Source organism: Garra rufa, chromosome 18 (genome assembly GCF_049309525.1).
Source record: "Garra rufa chromosome 18, GarRuf1.0, whole genome shotgun sequence".
NCBI classification, from domain to species: Eukaryota; Metazoa; Chordata; class Actinopteri; order Cypriniformes; family Cyprinidae; genus Garra; species Garra rufa.
The window spans coordinates 3,063,527-3,081,647 of NC_133378.1; the positions used below are offsets into that span (position 1 = coordinate 3,063,527).

Genomic DNA, 18,121 nt, shown 5'->3' on the forward strand with positions numbered 1-18,121 from the left:
CTTGAGACATGGGACAAAACATGTCCAGCAATTGTAACTGCTATTAGGTTTAGAAATGAAAATATTTTAAATTGTAAATGTTATGAGGCATGAATGTATTTAACTCAATTATCGCCTTCAATTTAATTTTATCATCATCAAAACTATGACAAAAACAGTGGCCCTGTCCCAAATGGAACACTTCATGTGCACTTGCGGTTTTACGGACTTACAATGGCGGCCGCATGCGCGTGTCCGTAAAAGAGCATTATATTGTGTATTTGTTGTAAGGCAATGTGTTTATGCAGTTTGAGGTTCAAAAAACATTATTTTCCACATACTGTACATTACACTCTGCCCCACCTTTCTGAAACGCTTCGATTTTTACAAAACTCATCATTGATGAAATGCGAGGTGTTCTCTGAATGGCCAGCTCTCCGGTGCATTGTGATTGGCCGAATACCTCAAGCTTGTGATGGAAATGTTACGCCCCTAACCATGTTGTGATGTGCCACGAGACATAAACAATAAAACCCAGTGGGGACATAACTACTGATTATAATTACGTGTAAACATAACACCATGTCTGCAGTTTCGATCACAGAACAAGAAACAACAAGCACTACTCTACACTGCTCAAAACTCACGTTTTAATAGTAGCAAATTCTTTAAATATGAAAACGTACTTACATGCCGTCAGTCAGAAGCGCAGACTGTCCTTGCAACGCTGGAATTGCCCCACTTTATAGCCTTAACCCTTTGTGTACAGCTGCCATTGTAAGCTGCTCTCCCAGAAAACAGTCCTCTGTGAAATGTGCATCACCCACTCAGATATCTTCATTGTACTGTTCTGGAACAGCATTGTAAATATAACTTAAACACTGATTTCTTGTTGTGTCCTCATTTAGAAAGCTAAACAAAGTACTTTCGCTTTCGCAATGAAACACACTGCAACTCCACAACACCTTCTTTCTTTCCACTTTAAGCTTTGCAACTTTACAGATCTTATCTATGCACAAATAGCTTGTAACACTCCAAAGACAAAGGAAAACAAGACACAGCATCATATGACCCCTTTAAGCCCACAAGACCGTAGGGTGTCCTATTCGTCATTTTAGCGTTCTGAAGGGTGCCGTTATGACCCGACAGTCAAAGTGGCATTACATCACGAAAGTGTGGACTCAGGGTAAGACTGCGAGGGTTTAGGGTGCGATTTGGGACAGGGCCAGTGTGTCCACAGAGAAGGGTTCAATCATTCATATGCTATAAAATGGATAAAAATGTTTTTTAATGATGAAAAAGAGCTTGTTTTATCAAGAGCAACACTTAATTATATCTCATATCAAAGCAAGGTTGTTTTTCAAAGACATGTGTTTCCTAAGGTTTCAAAGTTGTGTCCCCAATTTTGTCAACACCGTCAGACATTAAAATGAAGAAATTAAGAACCAAACAGGGAATATATTTCCTGTCACAACCATGATATGTCAACACCATCTTCCAATTTCTGAGGAAATAATTTGAAATGTTTCGATCATTTTATTCTCCTGAAGCAGGTTCTATTGGCATGTAGCATCAACAGAGAAAACAAAACAGCTACTACATGAACTCCACTTGTTTTGTGAAAGAAATTATGAATTTGTCAACACTGTCAAATGTCACCACCGTAAGATTGTCTGTTTGACGCTGGTGATGGGCCAATGACAGAGTGTACATTCAACATGAAGTCATCATATTTTTGTGGTTTTCAAGTCATTTTAATTAGGCTACATTAGATAAAAAAGTGTATTTGATATTTAAAATGACTCAATTTTAGTTTTTTTTCACCACCGTTAGATGTGTCAACTAGATTTATATTTGTTACAGTATATATTTGTGATATTTTATATTTGTCGAGGAATTGTTGGTCAAATGTCTGCTAACATGAGAATGTGTTTTGAAATGTTGCAAAATAAGTGATGGCAAGGTAAAAAGCACATTTTGATAAAAAAGAGAAAAGTTGGGAGGTTAAATCAAAGCATAGCTCAGTAGCTTAGTACCAAAGTAGCTAAGATACAAAAATGTAGTTTCATTTGTCTGAGGTTTTATTTTTTCAATATTTCACCGTTTTGTCCCGCTCCTCAAGATTCAGTGTGAGTTGTACACTCTCTCAGCAAACACTAAATGTTCCATTAATAATCCTATTTTGTTACCTTTTATGTTCTCTGTTGGTTTTGTTTTCGTATCCAAAAGCTAACAATGGGTTTTTCTATTAAGGAAATCTTAATAGAGAGTTCCCTAATTACCAAACCAAAACCAAAAGTGATTTACTAATGTTCTGGCTGTTTTAAGCTTTATAATGGCAATGAATGGGTGTTATGAAAGTGCATCCATCACACAAAAAAAAAAACATCCTACATCCTAGGTGTATATGACTTTCTTCTTTCAGATGAATACAATCAGAGGTATATTAATAAATACCCTGGCTCTTCATAATGCTCAAAGCTTCGTAATGGCAGTGAATAGCTGTTGAGATTCTGAAGTCCAGTAAAGTGCATCCATCCATCATTAAAAAAAGGGGTTGAGTCTCACCTAAATCCTACTTCATCCACTGAAATGCCACTCTCTCATGAATGCACACACATCAGATTTATAACATGTTAAATATGGATTTTTTTTCTTATACAAATGCATTAATTCAGAGAAGGCCTTTAATAACCCCCTGGAGCCATGTGGAGCACTTTTTATGGTGGATTTATGCATGTTATTAGGCTTCAACATCTCAACACCCATTCACTGCCATTATAAAGTTGGAAGAGAAACAACTCAGACTGCATTTGACTAAAAGAAGAAAGTCATGTACACCTAGAGTGGCTTGGAGGTGAGTAAATCATGGGATAATTTTCATTTTAGGTGAGCTATCCCTTTAAGAACCGCTTACACCAAGAACAATAAATAAAGTTAACTATATTAGCGTTTACAAAAACTCATGATAACATTCTGTTTGTTGCATGCACTGCATTAAATGCTCAAACACTTTAAATCAGGATGGATTCTGATTGGCTGTCAGTGAGAAAAAAAAACTTCTGAAAGTGATTCCAATTATATTGTTTCTCTGTGTTGTTATTGTTATTGCTTTGTTGCAAACACAGAACGTTCCCTTAATGTTCTCATTTGGTTACTGTTTGAACAGTCAGAACTTTGCAGGGAGTTCCTTGGTTGTTTTAGGTTTTATTTTTAGAATCAAAAATCAACCTTCCCAGAACTTTTTGGAAACCAACAGTTAGCTTGGCTGCTATTTTTTTACTTATAGAAATAACTTTTAAAACTCTCCACGTTATTCTTTAACATGGAAGTAAGCCTATTTGCAAGACTTCCGGTTCATTAGCTGCTATAGAGAAATAACGGTAAAACTGTTTTCACTACAAACCACTGTGTTAATAATTAAGATAATACATTAAAATAATATGGTAAGACACACCAATTTGCAACATCAAGCAGCAAAACAAGCTGTTTTGCTAAAAATAGGACGCGGATGAGACCGGAAGCCAGACCCATAAAATTTACAAATGGCCGCACCCGCTATTACATAAAAAAATTAAGGTGGATGTCTTTATCATTAATTTCTGTTCATACCAAGAACAATAACAATAAAGGTATAACTAAATATATACAACATCTTGGTATAAACATGCCTTTACATTCCTATTTTCTTCACTCTAAATGAACATTTTGGTTCTCCTCATCAGAGTCAGGTAAACAAAGTCTAAATTCAACCTAATTATGGCTTAAAGTCATTATGTCAGCATTGTAATTAGAGGGGAGGGAGGGTGAAAGATTGGTCAATTTCATGTCTCTTAGATTAAAGATGGGGGTGAAGCCGAAGATGACAGGAACCAGATAACACAATTAGCCGAGCTGCTACTTAAAGGTGGGGAGAGAAAATTGCCTGTGGCCTTAACAACATAGACTATCGTTAATTATACCTAAAAAGAAATATAGCTAGCAAATGCTTTTTAAAGACATTCTTATTGCTCCCACTAACTAAATGCTCAGCAAAGTAGGTGCTTTTAGGAGGGATAAGCATTTAATCATATGATAAATCAAACTGCGGGCTTCTTAATGGCATATAGAGGAGGGGTTTGAGCTTTACAATAAGGGAGAGAGCTTTACTGACACCAAGTGGCCATCACACAGACGTCCCCTTGTAACTCTCAACTGTTTCCTATAGTCACTCACCCTGTAATTGCTGAAATAACACTGGAGTTTCACGAGGAGAGATGGAGCACTTGCTGCTATTAGTAAAAGTGAGTGGTATCTTGCAATAAAACTAATCTAGATTATTTAAAAGTAATAAAATGTGTGCATTAACATATTCTGTGATACTGAACATTTCTATCTTCAGGAATCTTGCAGAAATGCTGCTGAGGGATTTTTGTGACCGTCCGTTCTTCTTAGTGTTTGGCGCCCCCTGCTGGATATTTACAAGATTTGTCATTTATAGACATGATTATAATCAATAATAAATAGATTAAAAGACATGATATGCTTTTTAAAACATGCTTATGTTATGTACCAGTTATGTACCTGTTATGTAAAAAATATAAACACTTTAGGTAGAAGTTAAGCCTAAATGAATGCTAGGGTTGAGAGAATAATTGAGAGAACACATAAAATGCACATTATTGTCAAAAGTCAAGCAATGCAAGACCTAGTCAGCGTTATTCTATGGCTGTCGACGTTCAAACGTTTGTAGTCTCTCAAAAGCTGCTGTTCATACAAACACTTTTGTTTTATTGTTTTGAAACAGCACATTGTGTATTAATCCAGCCGCCTGAATCTGATTATAAAAAGATCAACTTGAAAAGTTCCGCTGGAAATGACAATTACTGAGGAAGTCCTTCGTCAATCGACTGAGTAGAACTGTCTAAATCAGCGCATGCGCAATTCATCCTCAGCCTGCCTCCGTAAGGGTGTCGATTCTCAAGCTGGAACATTGGAGGAAAAAAAAAGATACTGTATTTTACCCACAAAACAGCCAAAAAACAAACGGATGTGCTTCAGAAAACGAAACGGCTACCGCCCTCCAGATCATTTTAATGCCAAAATTGTAAGTATTGTCATCCGTAGCGTTTTTCAACTGTATAAACGTTGAGTTTGCCAGTGGATGGTGGGTTCTTTCCCGTTTTTTTCCCCGAAGAATGGGTCGTCCTCCGTCCGCAAATCCCAATCTAATGTTTCTGCATTTGTTTTGTGCTTAATCTAATGGGCAGGAACTTACTTCTATGGCTTGGTGAGAATGAAGCTTTCCTAGAAATAGAGAGGTTGAATGTCTTTCTAGATTCGCAGTCGAGGAGGGAATACCGCTTATTTTCGCGTCTCTGTTACTGCTCGCTTCGCTTCGTCAGGATGGGATAGATATATGGTTGGAAAGCTAAACTGAGTTGTCATTTGCTGTTAGATGTGTTTTGTGAGCCCCGTGCAGCAGTCGTGCTCCGGGAGTGATGTGTTTTCAGTGTACAGTTATTACAGGAAGACCGAGTGCGCCCGGTGTGTGTGTGTCACGGGCATTACGGGCTTGATTTTTTCATTACAAAAAGCAATATTTGCATAGCACACGGTCGATGTTTTAAATCGCTATCCGTTCAGCAGCATGAGCTGATTTGGTAGGTTTGGGGCATTTCGGTGCAACAGAGAGTGAAAGCTAATGCACGGATTATAGCGTTGTATGAGGGGGATATTTTCAAATCAAACATCTAGGAAGTGGGGAGGATAAAGCTCAGGTTATCATCTGTCACTGCCTTTGACTTATGTATTTTCACATGTATTTTAGACAAGAAACCACAAACGTTTTTTTTTGTTCGTATTCGCGTGTCGTTTTCGTCTCGAACGGTGTTCTTTTTCCCCTTTAGCTGTCTGTGTAGTAAAGCGCGTTCGCGATGCACGCGCGGGACCTTCGGGTGAATGAATTCTGTGTGCGCGTACCCGTCGCCGCGTTTGAGGGGGGCGGGGCCCGCGGTGTCGCGTGGCGGCGTAGAGCTTTGAACGCGTTCGCGCGTGTCGCTGCGGAAATGGAGGGGAGACACAGCGCGCGTGCAGCTCTGACGTCAGCGAGAGAATTCCCGAGGTTAGGAGATATTTATGTCCAATCGATGACTATTCGTGACCTTTTGGTTTCCCTGAGGAAGTCATGCCTGTTTTTTATTTTTGTTGTTGGCCGCATCACAGGATTTTAAAATTAAATTATCACAGTGCAAGTATGTAGCCTTCTTAGTTTGTGGTGACAACGAGGCTTATATTTAGCCTGAAGAATGACATGTTTTGAAACACCAAGTAAGCTTCCACGTGGGCATGCCAGTCAAACTCAGCAGCTTTGATGTCTTCAGCATCTCTGCTGTACCAGGAATCAGATTTAGTGAGCTTACTTCATTCGTTCCACAAAGTCACACTCTTAAGTTCACAGAGAACACTGGGGTTGCATTGTCTTGCTTGTGCTGCATTGGTGTGATTTAAACCAGACCGTTGTCTCTGAAAATGTGAGCAGAGATAGAGTGTCCATGACCAGCACCTTCCTGAGGAAAACATGTCAGGGAATAAAGCCTTGAAAACTGGCTAAACCAAATTTACATACGCAGCTGAGATCTAGAAATGATTATTATTAGTCTTTAAGAATTTTATAAAGAGTTACATGATAGCCATGCACCTTTATTTGCTACTTAATAAGCATTGCAAGAGGTATTAGTTTTTATTCTGGAGAGCATTTGATTGGACGGAAATCTGCGTAAGACAGGATGAGTCATGGTCAATAGTTTTTTTGTCCAGAGATATACCACAAGTTTTAAAAGCAAAAGCATTCTTACATTTTTTTTATTCTGCCATTCAAAAGTCTTGCTGAAGTCTCTCATGCTCATCAAGGCTCATTTATTTGATCAAAAATACAGGAAAAAAACAGTAATATTGTAAAATGTAATTGCAATATAAAATAATGGTTTCTGTTTTAATATACTTTTAAATATAATTTATTCCTGTGATGCAAAGATGAATTTTCATCAGCTATTACTCCAGTCTTCAGTGTCACATGATCCTTTAGAAATCATTTCACTATGCTGATTTAATGCTTTTTAAATGTTGGAAACCTTTTTTTGGAGCCTGTGATTCTTTTTTTTAGGCTTTTTGATGAATATAAAGTAAAAAAAGAGCAGCATTTATTCAAAATAGAAATCTTTACTAACAGTATAAGTCTTTGCTATCACTTTCTATCAGTTTAACACATCCTTGCTGAATAAAAGTATTAATTTCATTCAAAAACAGAAATAATGAATGGTTTTGAATTGAATCTGTTTTAAATAAATGCTGTTCTTTTAACCTTTTTATTCATCAAAGAATGCTGAAAAAAGTGTCACAGGGTTTCAATAAAAATATTACGCTGCAAAACTGTTTTCAGTACTGATAATAGATCAGCATATTAGAATTTCTGAAGGATCGTGTGACACTGAAGACTGAGTAATGATGTTGAAAATTTAGCTGTGAACACAGGAATAAATTAGATTTTAACGTAAATGAAAATTATTATTTTACATTGTAATAATATCTCACAATTTTATCTTTTTCTGTATTTTTGATCAAATAAACGCAGCCTTGATATTGAAAAAACATTAAAAATCTTACTGATCCCAAACTTTTGAACGACAGTGTGTAGATAGATAGATAGAGATTAATATTTTATATAATGTGAAAATTATTTTTCAAAGTTGTAAATGGAACAATAATTTTTTTTGAATACGTTTTACCAAGAAAAAAATATATACTGTTTCAGTTTTTTATTTAATAAAGTTGAATTACATTTGGTGCTTGCCCTTTTTTACGTGAATTTACCAGCAAATCTGTGTGAAAAAAAAAAAGTTTCTTTCATTTCAACACTGTCTCTGCAAGCTCACTTTCATCTGCCTCCACTTTTGAGTGCAATGCCCACATCCAATCAACAACTGATGCACAGAGCCTCTCTACCAAAGAAAAAATAATCTGTTGCTAATTCCATTTCACTGTGACTTCCAAAGAATCTGCTAATAAGAGTCATTTGTTCATGAATCAGACTACTCTGGTCGTGTTGAATGTTTGGTTTTGTGTGCAGCCTGAAGAACAGTTAAAAAGAAAGATATGTTCCGACTCATTTTTTATACAAGGATGTGTAATATCGACAGAAAATCGTGCTATCATTTCTCTTTACTCACAAGTATGTTTTGAGTACTGTATTAGGATATTTATTTTATCTCTGGATTGATAATACTTGTCCAATTATAGTTAGACATCTGTCAGTTTAGTCAAATTTAAATGATTAAAAAATGTGAAGTGTTTTTGCATATTTGCATTTTTTTTTTTTTTTTTTTTTTTTTTGCAAAAACTTATGAGTTCCAGTAAGGTTTGCAGAGATAGATATCTTAAACCACATCCTATTGCAAGTAAACAAAAAAAAAACTCGTTTTGTCTGCTGTATAGGCATTATTCAACAGCAGTTCCTGAATGAACAAAACCAGAGAAAATAGAAAAGCAATGTGACCAGTCACTGGAGCAGAATCCTGAATAAATGATTCCCTTATTCAGGGCCTTCAGGGTTGTGCAGGGTTCATAAGGGGCGAGTCGTCCTCTCTGAAGCCCTAATTCAATCAGAACACCGCTTAGCAAACACAGCTCCTTTTAAAACAAAAGTGAGTCTCCATTGCAAGTTGTAAATGGGCCATTTTTTACATTAAATACACTACCAGTCAAAAGTTTTTGAACAGTAAGATTTTTAATGTTTTTTAAAGAATACTCTTCTGCTCACCAAGCCTGCGTTTATTTGGTCCAAAGTACTGCAAAACAGTAATATTTTTACAATTTAAAATAACTGTTTTCTATGTGATTATATTAAAATTGTAATTTATTCCTGTGATCAAACCTTACTTTTCAGCATCATAGCTCCGGTCTTCAGTGTCACATGATCCTTCAGAAATCATTCTAATATGCTGATTTGCTGTTCAAGAAACATTTATTATTATTATTATTTTTTTTTCAGTATTCTTTGATGAATAGAAATATCCATAAGCGTTTATCTGAAAAAAAAAAAAAGCTTTTGTGACATTAAACACTATACCATTAAAAAGCTTGGAGTCAGTATAATTTTTGGGCATGAAATTATAGAAATGAATACTTTTATTTAACAAGAATGCTTTAAATTGATCAAAAGTGATGACAAAGACATTACAAAAATTACATTAAATGCTGTTCTTCTGAACAATCTATTCATCAAAGAAACCTGAAAAAATTCTACTCAGCTGTTTTCAGAATAATAATAATAATAGTAAATGTTTATTGAACAGCAAATCAGAATATTAGAATGATTTCTGAAGGATGATGTGACCCTGAAGACTGGAGTAATGGTGCTAAAATTTCAGATTTGCAATCACAGGAATAAAATACGTTTTAAATAGTAAAATAGTAAAATAGTAAAAATATTTGCTGTACTTTGGATCAAATAAATGCAGGCTTGGTGAGCAGAAGAGATTTCTTTAAAAACATAAAAAATCTTACTGTGCCAAAACTTTTGACTGGTAGTGTACAAGAAGCTAAAGTTAAATAGCTGATGTTATATTGCACTAGCTTCTGTGAGTTTTTATTGCTATAGCTTATTGCTTAATCAGAGACTTGAAACTGTTAGTTATTGATGAATTTATTATTTTGCAGGTGGCATTAGGGGGGCAGATATTTTCATTCTAGAGAACATTTGATTGGATAAAAATCTGTGTAGTTAAGTCATGACCTGAACATGTTAGTTTTTCATTTCGTGTTGATTTTGAATTCAAATACAATATGATAAAATAACATAGTGAACACATCTTTCTTTTATCTTTGCTGGCTGAATGCGAGACAAACATACAGAGCGGTGCAGACCAGTGTAGTCGATTCCTTAATGAATGACTCTTCTGGCGTGTTGAACTTTACGAATGACGGGTGTGTCGATGCGTCTTAGTTTCAAATTGCACTCGAATCACCAGTTTTTTGCTTCTATATGGAGCCTGATGTATTTTTATTATTATTATTTATTTTAAATGTCAGTTAAATGATGAATTACTTAGGTATAGTAAACTTATTTTATTAGTATTTTTAACAAGTTTTACATGTAAAATCAATAAACATAAAAAAGTTTAAAAGGGAGGGACTGGGTTGTTAAATTGTCAGAACATTTTTAAAGGGATAGTTCACCCAAAAATAACAATTCTGTCATTAATTACTCTGATGTCGTTCCAAACCAGTAAGACCTTTGTTTATCTTCGGAACACAAATTCAAATATTTTTAACGAAATCTGAGTGCTTTCAGGGGGTCCTATTATGCTCTTTTACAAAGTCTTTATTTTGTTTTGGGGGTGCACTAGAACATGCTCTCATGCTTGGTGCTTCAAAAAAGGCATTATTTTTCACAGAATTTACATTATTACAAAAGCTTTCTCCCCAGCCTGGAACAAATGGCCCAATTAGTCCCAGGTTTGATGACGGTCCGCCTTCCGAAAAACGAAACGTGTTGTGATTGGTCAGCAGTCCCACTGCGTTGCGATTGGCGAACAGCTTAGGCGGCGTTGCAGTCCTGCCACACCCCTTCCCAAAGCAGCAATTCCGTGTACAACTGTAAGATTAACATGATTCTTATGTTTTAAATATGGATATTTTTCTTACAAAAACACATCGGTTCGCTACAGAAGGCTTTTATTGACCTCCCGAGCCATGTGAGACACTTTTATGGATCAATCCATCGATGCACATTTATTGGACTTGTTTTGGACTGATGGAGAGAAACACCAGTCTATGCCTTTCTAAAGCTTGGGAGTGCCAGGATAATTTTTAATATAACTCCGACTGCATTCATCTGAAAGAAGGAAGTCATATACACCTAGGATGCATAGAGGGTGAGTAAATAATCCGCTACAGTAGTGTTGGTCCTATCATCAGCCTGCGAGATCGCCGATACATGATATTATCATTATTGTGCTAATTAATGTAATTATTTACATGCCCGAAACCAGCTCCAGCATAAGGCTAGTGAAGCTATCTACACTGTATGATTCTAGGGCTGCTCGTTTTTGGCAAAAATCGTAATTACGATTATTTCGGTCAATATTGTAATCACGATTATTTAACACGATTATGGCAGGGTCCAAAACTTTATATTAGTGATAATTTAAAGGTTGTATCAGCGATTTCTAGCCTAAAACATAAAGTGTCAAATTCAGCTGACCTTTATTCACGATCCGCTCGCTGCCTGCCCCATAAATTGTCTGTGAAAAAACCGCGTCTCTCTGGTCAGCCTAGGGTCCGAGATATACCAAAAAAACAATCGGCGCTATCAACAATAACCACAGATAAACAAACCGTGTTCCAACCAATCAGCGTCAGGGGGTTCGTGTTGTGGACTTTCCTACTGGTGCAGGGATGTGAGGGAGGCGGAGCGAAAGTCCACAACACCAAACCCCTGATGGTGATTGGTTGGAACACTGTTTGTTTTTGCTGTGGAAAGGTTGGTAGTGCCGATTGTTTTTTTGGCATATCTCGGACCCTAGGCTGACCAGAGAGACGCGTTTTTTTCACAGACAATTTATGGGGCAGACAGCGAGCGGATCGTGATGAAAGATAAGCTGAATTTTACACTTTATGTTTCAGGCTAGAAATCGCTGATACAACCTTTAAAGATAGCAATACAGCAGAAAAAAGATACAAAAAAACTGTGCTTTAAAAATATAAAAATAAAATAAAAATACTGAATACTTCTATGCAAGTCTAAAGTACTACAGAAATTGAATGTAATTATTTGAATGTAAAATAAAACAGATTCTTCACTGTAATAATTAAACATGCTTTGTTTCTTATTAAAACTACAAAAGTCCTTCATTCAATAGCAGTGAGTGATTTTTTTTTGTTGTATTTTTACGTTTTATTAATAATAAGCACAGAGACGGCAGACGGAACGTTATTTGTTGCCGCTTTAAGAGCCACACAGATCCAATATACTGTTACACAAGTATTTTCATTCTCAACTGTTTATAATCATTTAAGACATAACTGACTAGGGTTACATGAATAATCACCAAGCGCCTCATTTTGACATACTTTTGCATGTATTTGACCGTTTAGGTGCGCACCTTGAGCTTTACATGTCTGTATTCTGCTCCGTCTCTGAGCGCATACACAGAACAGCACAAGCTTTCTTACGCACTATTAAAAACACAACATCAAAGAAACATTAATAAATCAAGAACGTCCCATTATATGAAAGTCACGTTACATGATTTTGCTGATTTGCATGTGAAATTAGGCTTTTATGGAGGAGCAAAAACGCACCACTGGAAAGGGTGCAATAATCATTTAATCTCGATTACTGCATTTTCATGATCGTTTGAAGCAGAAATCGAAATCGAAACTGAGTTTCGATTAATTGCACAGCCCTAATTTCTTCCCTTCTGTGTCAGGCTCTGCTGCATGTTCACAAGAGTACACAATAAAGAGAAGAAATTGTAGAATAAAGTCATTATTTTTGTTTTCTTTGCTCACAAAAAAGCTCATAGCTTCATAAAATATGGTTAAACCACTGATGTCACATGGACTATGTCCTTGCTACCTTTCTGGGCCTTGAGCGTGATAATTGTGTTGCTGCCTATGCAGGGTCAGAAAGCTCTCAGATTTCATCAAAACGTCTTAATTTCTGTTCCAAGGATGAACGAAGGTCTTACGGTCTTGGAACGACACAAGGGCGAGTAATTAATGACAGGATTTTCATTTTTGAGTGAACTATTCCTTTAAAGGTTTAAGGAAAAGATTGTTTTTCATGATGCTGCTTGTTTCATGATGAAACGCAATGCCGATGCCATTGCCCGGGAAAACCAAGCCTCGACATGAATGTCTTGCTTGTCAAAATAATTCCGAGAGGCATTGTATTCACATTATATGCAGGAGTAAAACTTGATGCCGGGAAAGTGACGTCAATTTGTAGCGAAGCCAAAAGAACGTCTGTGAAACAAACATTCGAATAGCTTAACAAAATTTCAGTCAGGAGTTGAATCAGGACCCATCCCTGATAGAGACACACATCATGCATAGTTTTGTTCATGGTTTTCATGGATGAGGTCATGTCAAGCACTCTAAAAAATGGGAAAACTGAAAATGGGCCAAAATGCTATCAAGTTGGATTGAATGCGGGGCTCTTGACAACAAACACATCCAATTATATTCCCGTAATCAAGCGTATGCTGTTACAAAACATTTATTTTATATTTAGCATTGTTTATACCCCTGTAACCCTGTCAGAACAGAGCTCATTTTTGGGTCGTGGCCCTTCAGTTTACAACCTACGAATTCAAGTGCGCACATAAACAACTTGTGTGAGCAAGAAATTATTGCGCCATTGTTGTTTTGTGTTTTGCTTTGATGGGAAAGGCTGGAGTGCAAGTCCACAACAGATTAGCCTGGTGTCGCTGTAAGAAAAACGGATTTTAAGGAGGAACCGTGAGTCGCTTGTGTCATTCTGGAGCCATTTCTCTCTCTCTTTCTTTCATCACACTACTCTTTCCTCCTCTTGTCTTCTCTCTCTTTCACAATTCTCATTTCTTTCACTCTTCTCTGTCTGTCACTTTCCTCTGTACTTCCTGTTTCTATTTCTCTCTTTACGCTAAATTTACATATGAATTTACTTTCACACTCTACGTTCCAATCCATCATGTCTCGCAACATTATTTACTCACCAGTAAATAAAAAGTGGCGCATACACATTGTTTGTAATATTCCAAGCCGCCTAAAGTCTTGATTTCTTTGCGTGAGAAATATATTGAAATGAGTCATTACTCACTGAAAATCGTACTCTGTTCTTCCTCACACGTTCATCGTTAATCAGTCAGATCATTTCAATGAATCTGAATCAGTTTTAGAATTCAAATCAACTCACTGACTTATTGATTCATTTGCAGTGATTCTCAAATTAACAGCTGACTGAGGGAAAAATTACACTTGACTGTAAAACATTTTAATCGATTCTCATTTTTACAAAACTGTATCATATCTTAAATCCCAAGAATCGATTAGTCTAGCCTGTTTTCAGTAAACGAAAGGAACATTTTAAGTGCACATCCCATCCTGTTAATCGTAATAAGCTTTGTGCTTTAGTACTTTTGATTTAACTGCGGAAAGACGTCAATGTAACAGCTAACAGCATTGTCACATAAAGTCACATTTACCTCAGAAAAATATTTGGTGACCATAAACTCATCAGCTAGAAAAATTAACCCTAGGGAGGAGTATTTAGCTAAATTTGTGCACCATATAACATATTCATTATAAAAATATGAATTAATTTATGTTTGAATAAATCCGTCAAGTTTTTATAATAGTCACCATTTAAATGTTTATATTTCAAAAAATGAATTGGAGTAGAAATATAATTATGCAGTTGCAACTTTATTATTATAAAAAACGTCATCAAGTGCAGTGTTTGCGGTGTTTATATACAAATCAGTTAATTTTCTGTAATATTGTAGTAATGTAGTACATTGCAAAAAATGCTTTTCTTACTTAGATTTTTCGTCTTGTTTCCAGCCAAAGTATCTAAAAATTCTTTAATCAAGAAGGATTTTCTTGACAAGTAAAAATTATTTTCTTGTTTTCAGTAAAAAACAAGTCAAAATTAAGTGCGTTTTTGCTTGAAACAAGCAAAATAATCTGCTAATGGGGTAAGATCATTTTGCTTTTTCTAGACCTTTCATGTATATTTTGCAGCATTATCGAGATATTTGGCATGTGGGTTGTTGACGTGACATGGCATTTTTACTGTCCCTCAAGAAAAAAAATTATATAATTAATATTGTCATTATTTAAAATGCAGTAAATAGTTTTCTTTGTCCTACGTGGACCTGTTGTTATAAAATCTTATTCAATTGTCAAAATTGTTTTATGGTGTGACTGTCTCAAGCATGATTCAATAAAATACAACTTTTATAAATAAAAAAAAGCATAGAAATGTTAATAAATACCTCTGGCATAATTACACAAGTGTCTGTTTTAGTAAACGGCATCAAAAAACCACAGATATGTTTTTATCTTAAAAAAAAAAAAAAAAAAAACAGTTGAGCATTGCAATAGGGGAGATATATAAAATGAAATATAAAATGGTATAATTTTCAGCAGTTTTGAATGGATGACAGCAAAGTTTGTCTTGAAATTGTCCAAAAAGTCATGGGGAAAAAATTGAAAAATTAAACATTTTTTATTAAATTTTAATTTATGGTACAGTATGTATAAAAAAAAATTAAAAATGTACAAAGCAAAAAAAGAAAAAGAAAAAAACAGTCTGTTCCTCTTATTCGATTATATGTCTTCGTACAATAAATTCATGAGTGGAGTTGTATGAACCACTTTTGATTTAAATGTTTATGGTGCATTTGTGCTGTTTTCGAAACTTGACGGCTCTGTTCTCCATTCTTTGTACAGTCGTGGCCAAAAGTTTTGAGAATTACATAAATATTGGAAATGGGAAAAGTTGCTGCTTAAGTTTTTATGATAGCAATTTGCATATACTCCAGAATGTTATGAAGAGTGATCAGATGAATTGCATAGTCCTTCTTTGCCATGAAAATTAACTTAATCCCGAAAAAAAACTTTCCACTGCATTGTTAAGAAGGCTTCAGGACGTCCAAGAAAGTCCAGCAAGCGCCAGGATGGTCTCCTAAAGAGGATTGAGCTGCGGGATCGGAGTGAAACCAGTGCAGAGCTTGCTCAGGAATGGCAGCAGGCAGGTGTGAGCGCATCTGACGCACAGTGAGGCCAAGACTTTTGGAAGATGGCCTGGTGTCAAGAAGGGCAGCAAAGAAGCCACTTCTCTCCAAAAAAAACATAAGGGACAGATTGATCTTCTGCAAAAAGTATGGCGAATGGACTGCTGAGGACTGGGGCAAAGTCATATTCTCTGACGAAGCCTCTTTCCGATTGTTTGGGGCATCTGGAAAAAAGCTTGTCCGGAGAAGAAAAGGTGAGCGCTACCATCAGTCCTGTGTCATGCCAACAGTAAAGCATCCTGAGACCATTCATGTGTGGGGTTGCTTCTCATCCAAGGAAGTGGGCTCACTCACAATTTTGCCCAAAAACACAGCCATGAATAAAGAATGGAACCAAAACACCCTCCAACAGCAACTTCTTCCAACAATCCAACAACAGTTTGGTGAAGAACAATGCATTTTCCAGCACGATGGAGCACCGTGCCATAAGGCAAAAGTGATAACTAAGTGGCTCGGGGACCAAAACGTTGACATTTTGGGTCGATGGCCTGGAAACTCCCCAGATCTTAATCCCATTGAGAACTTGTGGTCAATCCTCAAGAGGCGGGTGGACAAACAAAAACCCACTAATTCTGACAAACTCCAAGAAGTGATTATGAAAGAATGGGTTGCTATCAGTCAGGATTTGGCCCAGAAGTTGATTGAGAGCATGCCCAGTCCAATTGCAGAGGTCCTGAAAAAGAAGGGCCAACACTGCAAATACTGACTCTTTGCATAAATGTCATGTAATTGTAGATAAAAGCCTTTGAAACATATGAAGTGCTTGTAATTATATTTCAGTACATCACAGAACCAACTGAAACAAAGATCTAAAAGCAGTTGAGCAGCAAACTTTGTGAAAACGAATATTTGTGTCATTCTCAAAACTGTTGGCCACGACTGTAAATGCATGGAAAAGAGCAACCAGCGCAGTCTTCAAAATGTCTTTTTTATCCTCCAAAGAGGAAAGAAAGTCAGGTTTGGAAGGACATAAATGATGACAGAATATTCATTTTGGGCCAAACAGTTAACTCTTTGGTTACGCCATTTTCACATTTCCGAATGCCGTTTCATAATATACACATCACTGAAACATCACATTGTGTCCGTAGAGAGGCTGGCTAACAGAGACCTCTCCCTCCTACTTTGATCGCTCATGTTTTTGCCTTCCGTCTCTGCTTTTTCTTACGCATGTCCTCGCCAATGTCCGCTTTTCTTCCACAGTCTTCTGTTGACCGTTTCCTCTTTTCATGTGTAGCTCCCCTTCCTCCTCTCTCCTTCACGAGTCAAAAGGGAAGTAAGAGATTTTGGCCATAGCAGACTCAGCAGTGCCTTTAGTTCCCTACGTAGTCACAAACCCCTCTTCAGAAGACCTAGTAGAGGTTAGTTGACAGTCCAGAGATATTTATCTACCACACAAAACCTGCAGCCATGTAAGTATCAGTCTACCTGCTCTATAGTGGTGTTAAAAGCTCATTGTTTTAACGAGAGTATAGAGGGAAGTAACATTTATATTTGTCCTCCTTATAAAAGCAGTAGTGGTTGTAGAAGTGATACTACAGGCATTAACATGAATGTTAATTTAATATGATAAATATTAATATAACTACAGTGTTCGGACATATTTAGGATGCCAGTTGCTCATTGGGTCATGGACTGATTGACCTCTGTGAGCTAAAATCATCATGGCAGCTGGCTAAACATCTGGGGCTGATTTCTGGGCGATTCTTGGCAGATCTTTATTTTATGCTTTAGACAAGTTTAGACAAGTGATATATGGTGATTTATTAATGCATGATATTGGTTAAGTCCTCAAAATGTATTAGACAACAACCTAGACTTTGAGGTTTAGCGGAGTAGATTTCATGTCATTTAAATTATATTTTCTCTACAGTATGGAGCGGAAGATTAGGTGATATTTGATTCGATGTGAATGAAAACAAAGCTAATGTGTACATGGATGTAAATAGATCAGCCAAGAAAAGCTGAGAGCTTTTCAAATATAGAAACTCCAGAAAATGTTGGTAGTGAAAATCAGATGTGACCTATGACATTAAGACACAACCTACTGAATAGACTGTACTTCATTCCCACGGTCCTGGACAACCTGGAAATACCAATTTCAAAAAAGTGGCCTGGAAATGTCACGGAAATTAATAGAATCGTTAAAAAGTCATTGAAAAGTTCTTTAGTCATTATATATTTTTTACTCATGTTGTTCAGTTCTTTCATCTTTTTGAGGGCAGTCTCTATAATATGATTTTAACATTTCTGAAAGATCATGGAAGTTCACTGGCCAGAAATGTGGGAACATTCCAAGCCCTTATTTTGTGTATGGAAAG

General features: G+C 36.4%; 1 protein-coding gene across 1 annotated transcript in view; it reads left to right on the forward strand.

The window, feature by feature from the left end:
* Positions 1-5,008: 5,008 nt before the first annotated feature.
* Positions 5,009-18,121, forward strand: part of rgs19 (regulator of G protein signaling 19) — a 54,776-nt gene continuing 41,663 nt past the window's right edge. Inside the window, exon 1 of the mRNA XM_073823715.1 lies at positions 5,009-5,065. Within this exon, the coding sequence (XP_073679816.1) occupies positions 5,009-5,065 (57 nt within the window). The remainder of the gene's footprint in view (positions 5,066-18,121) is intronic.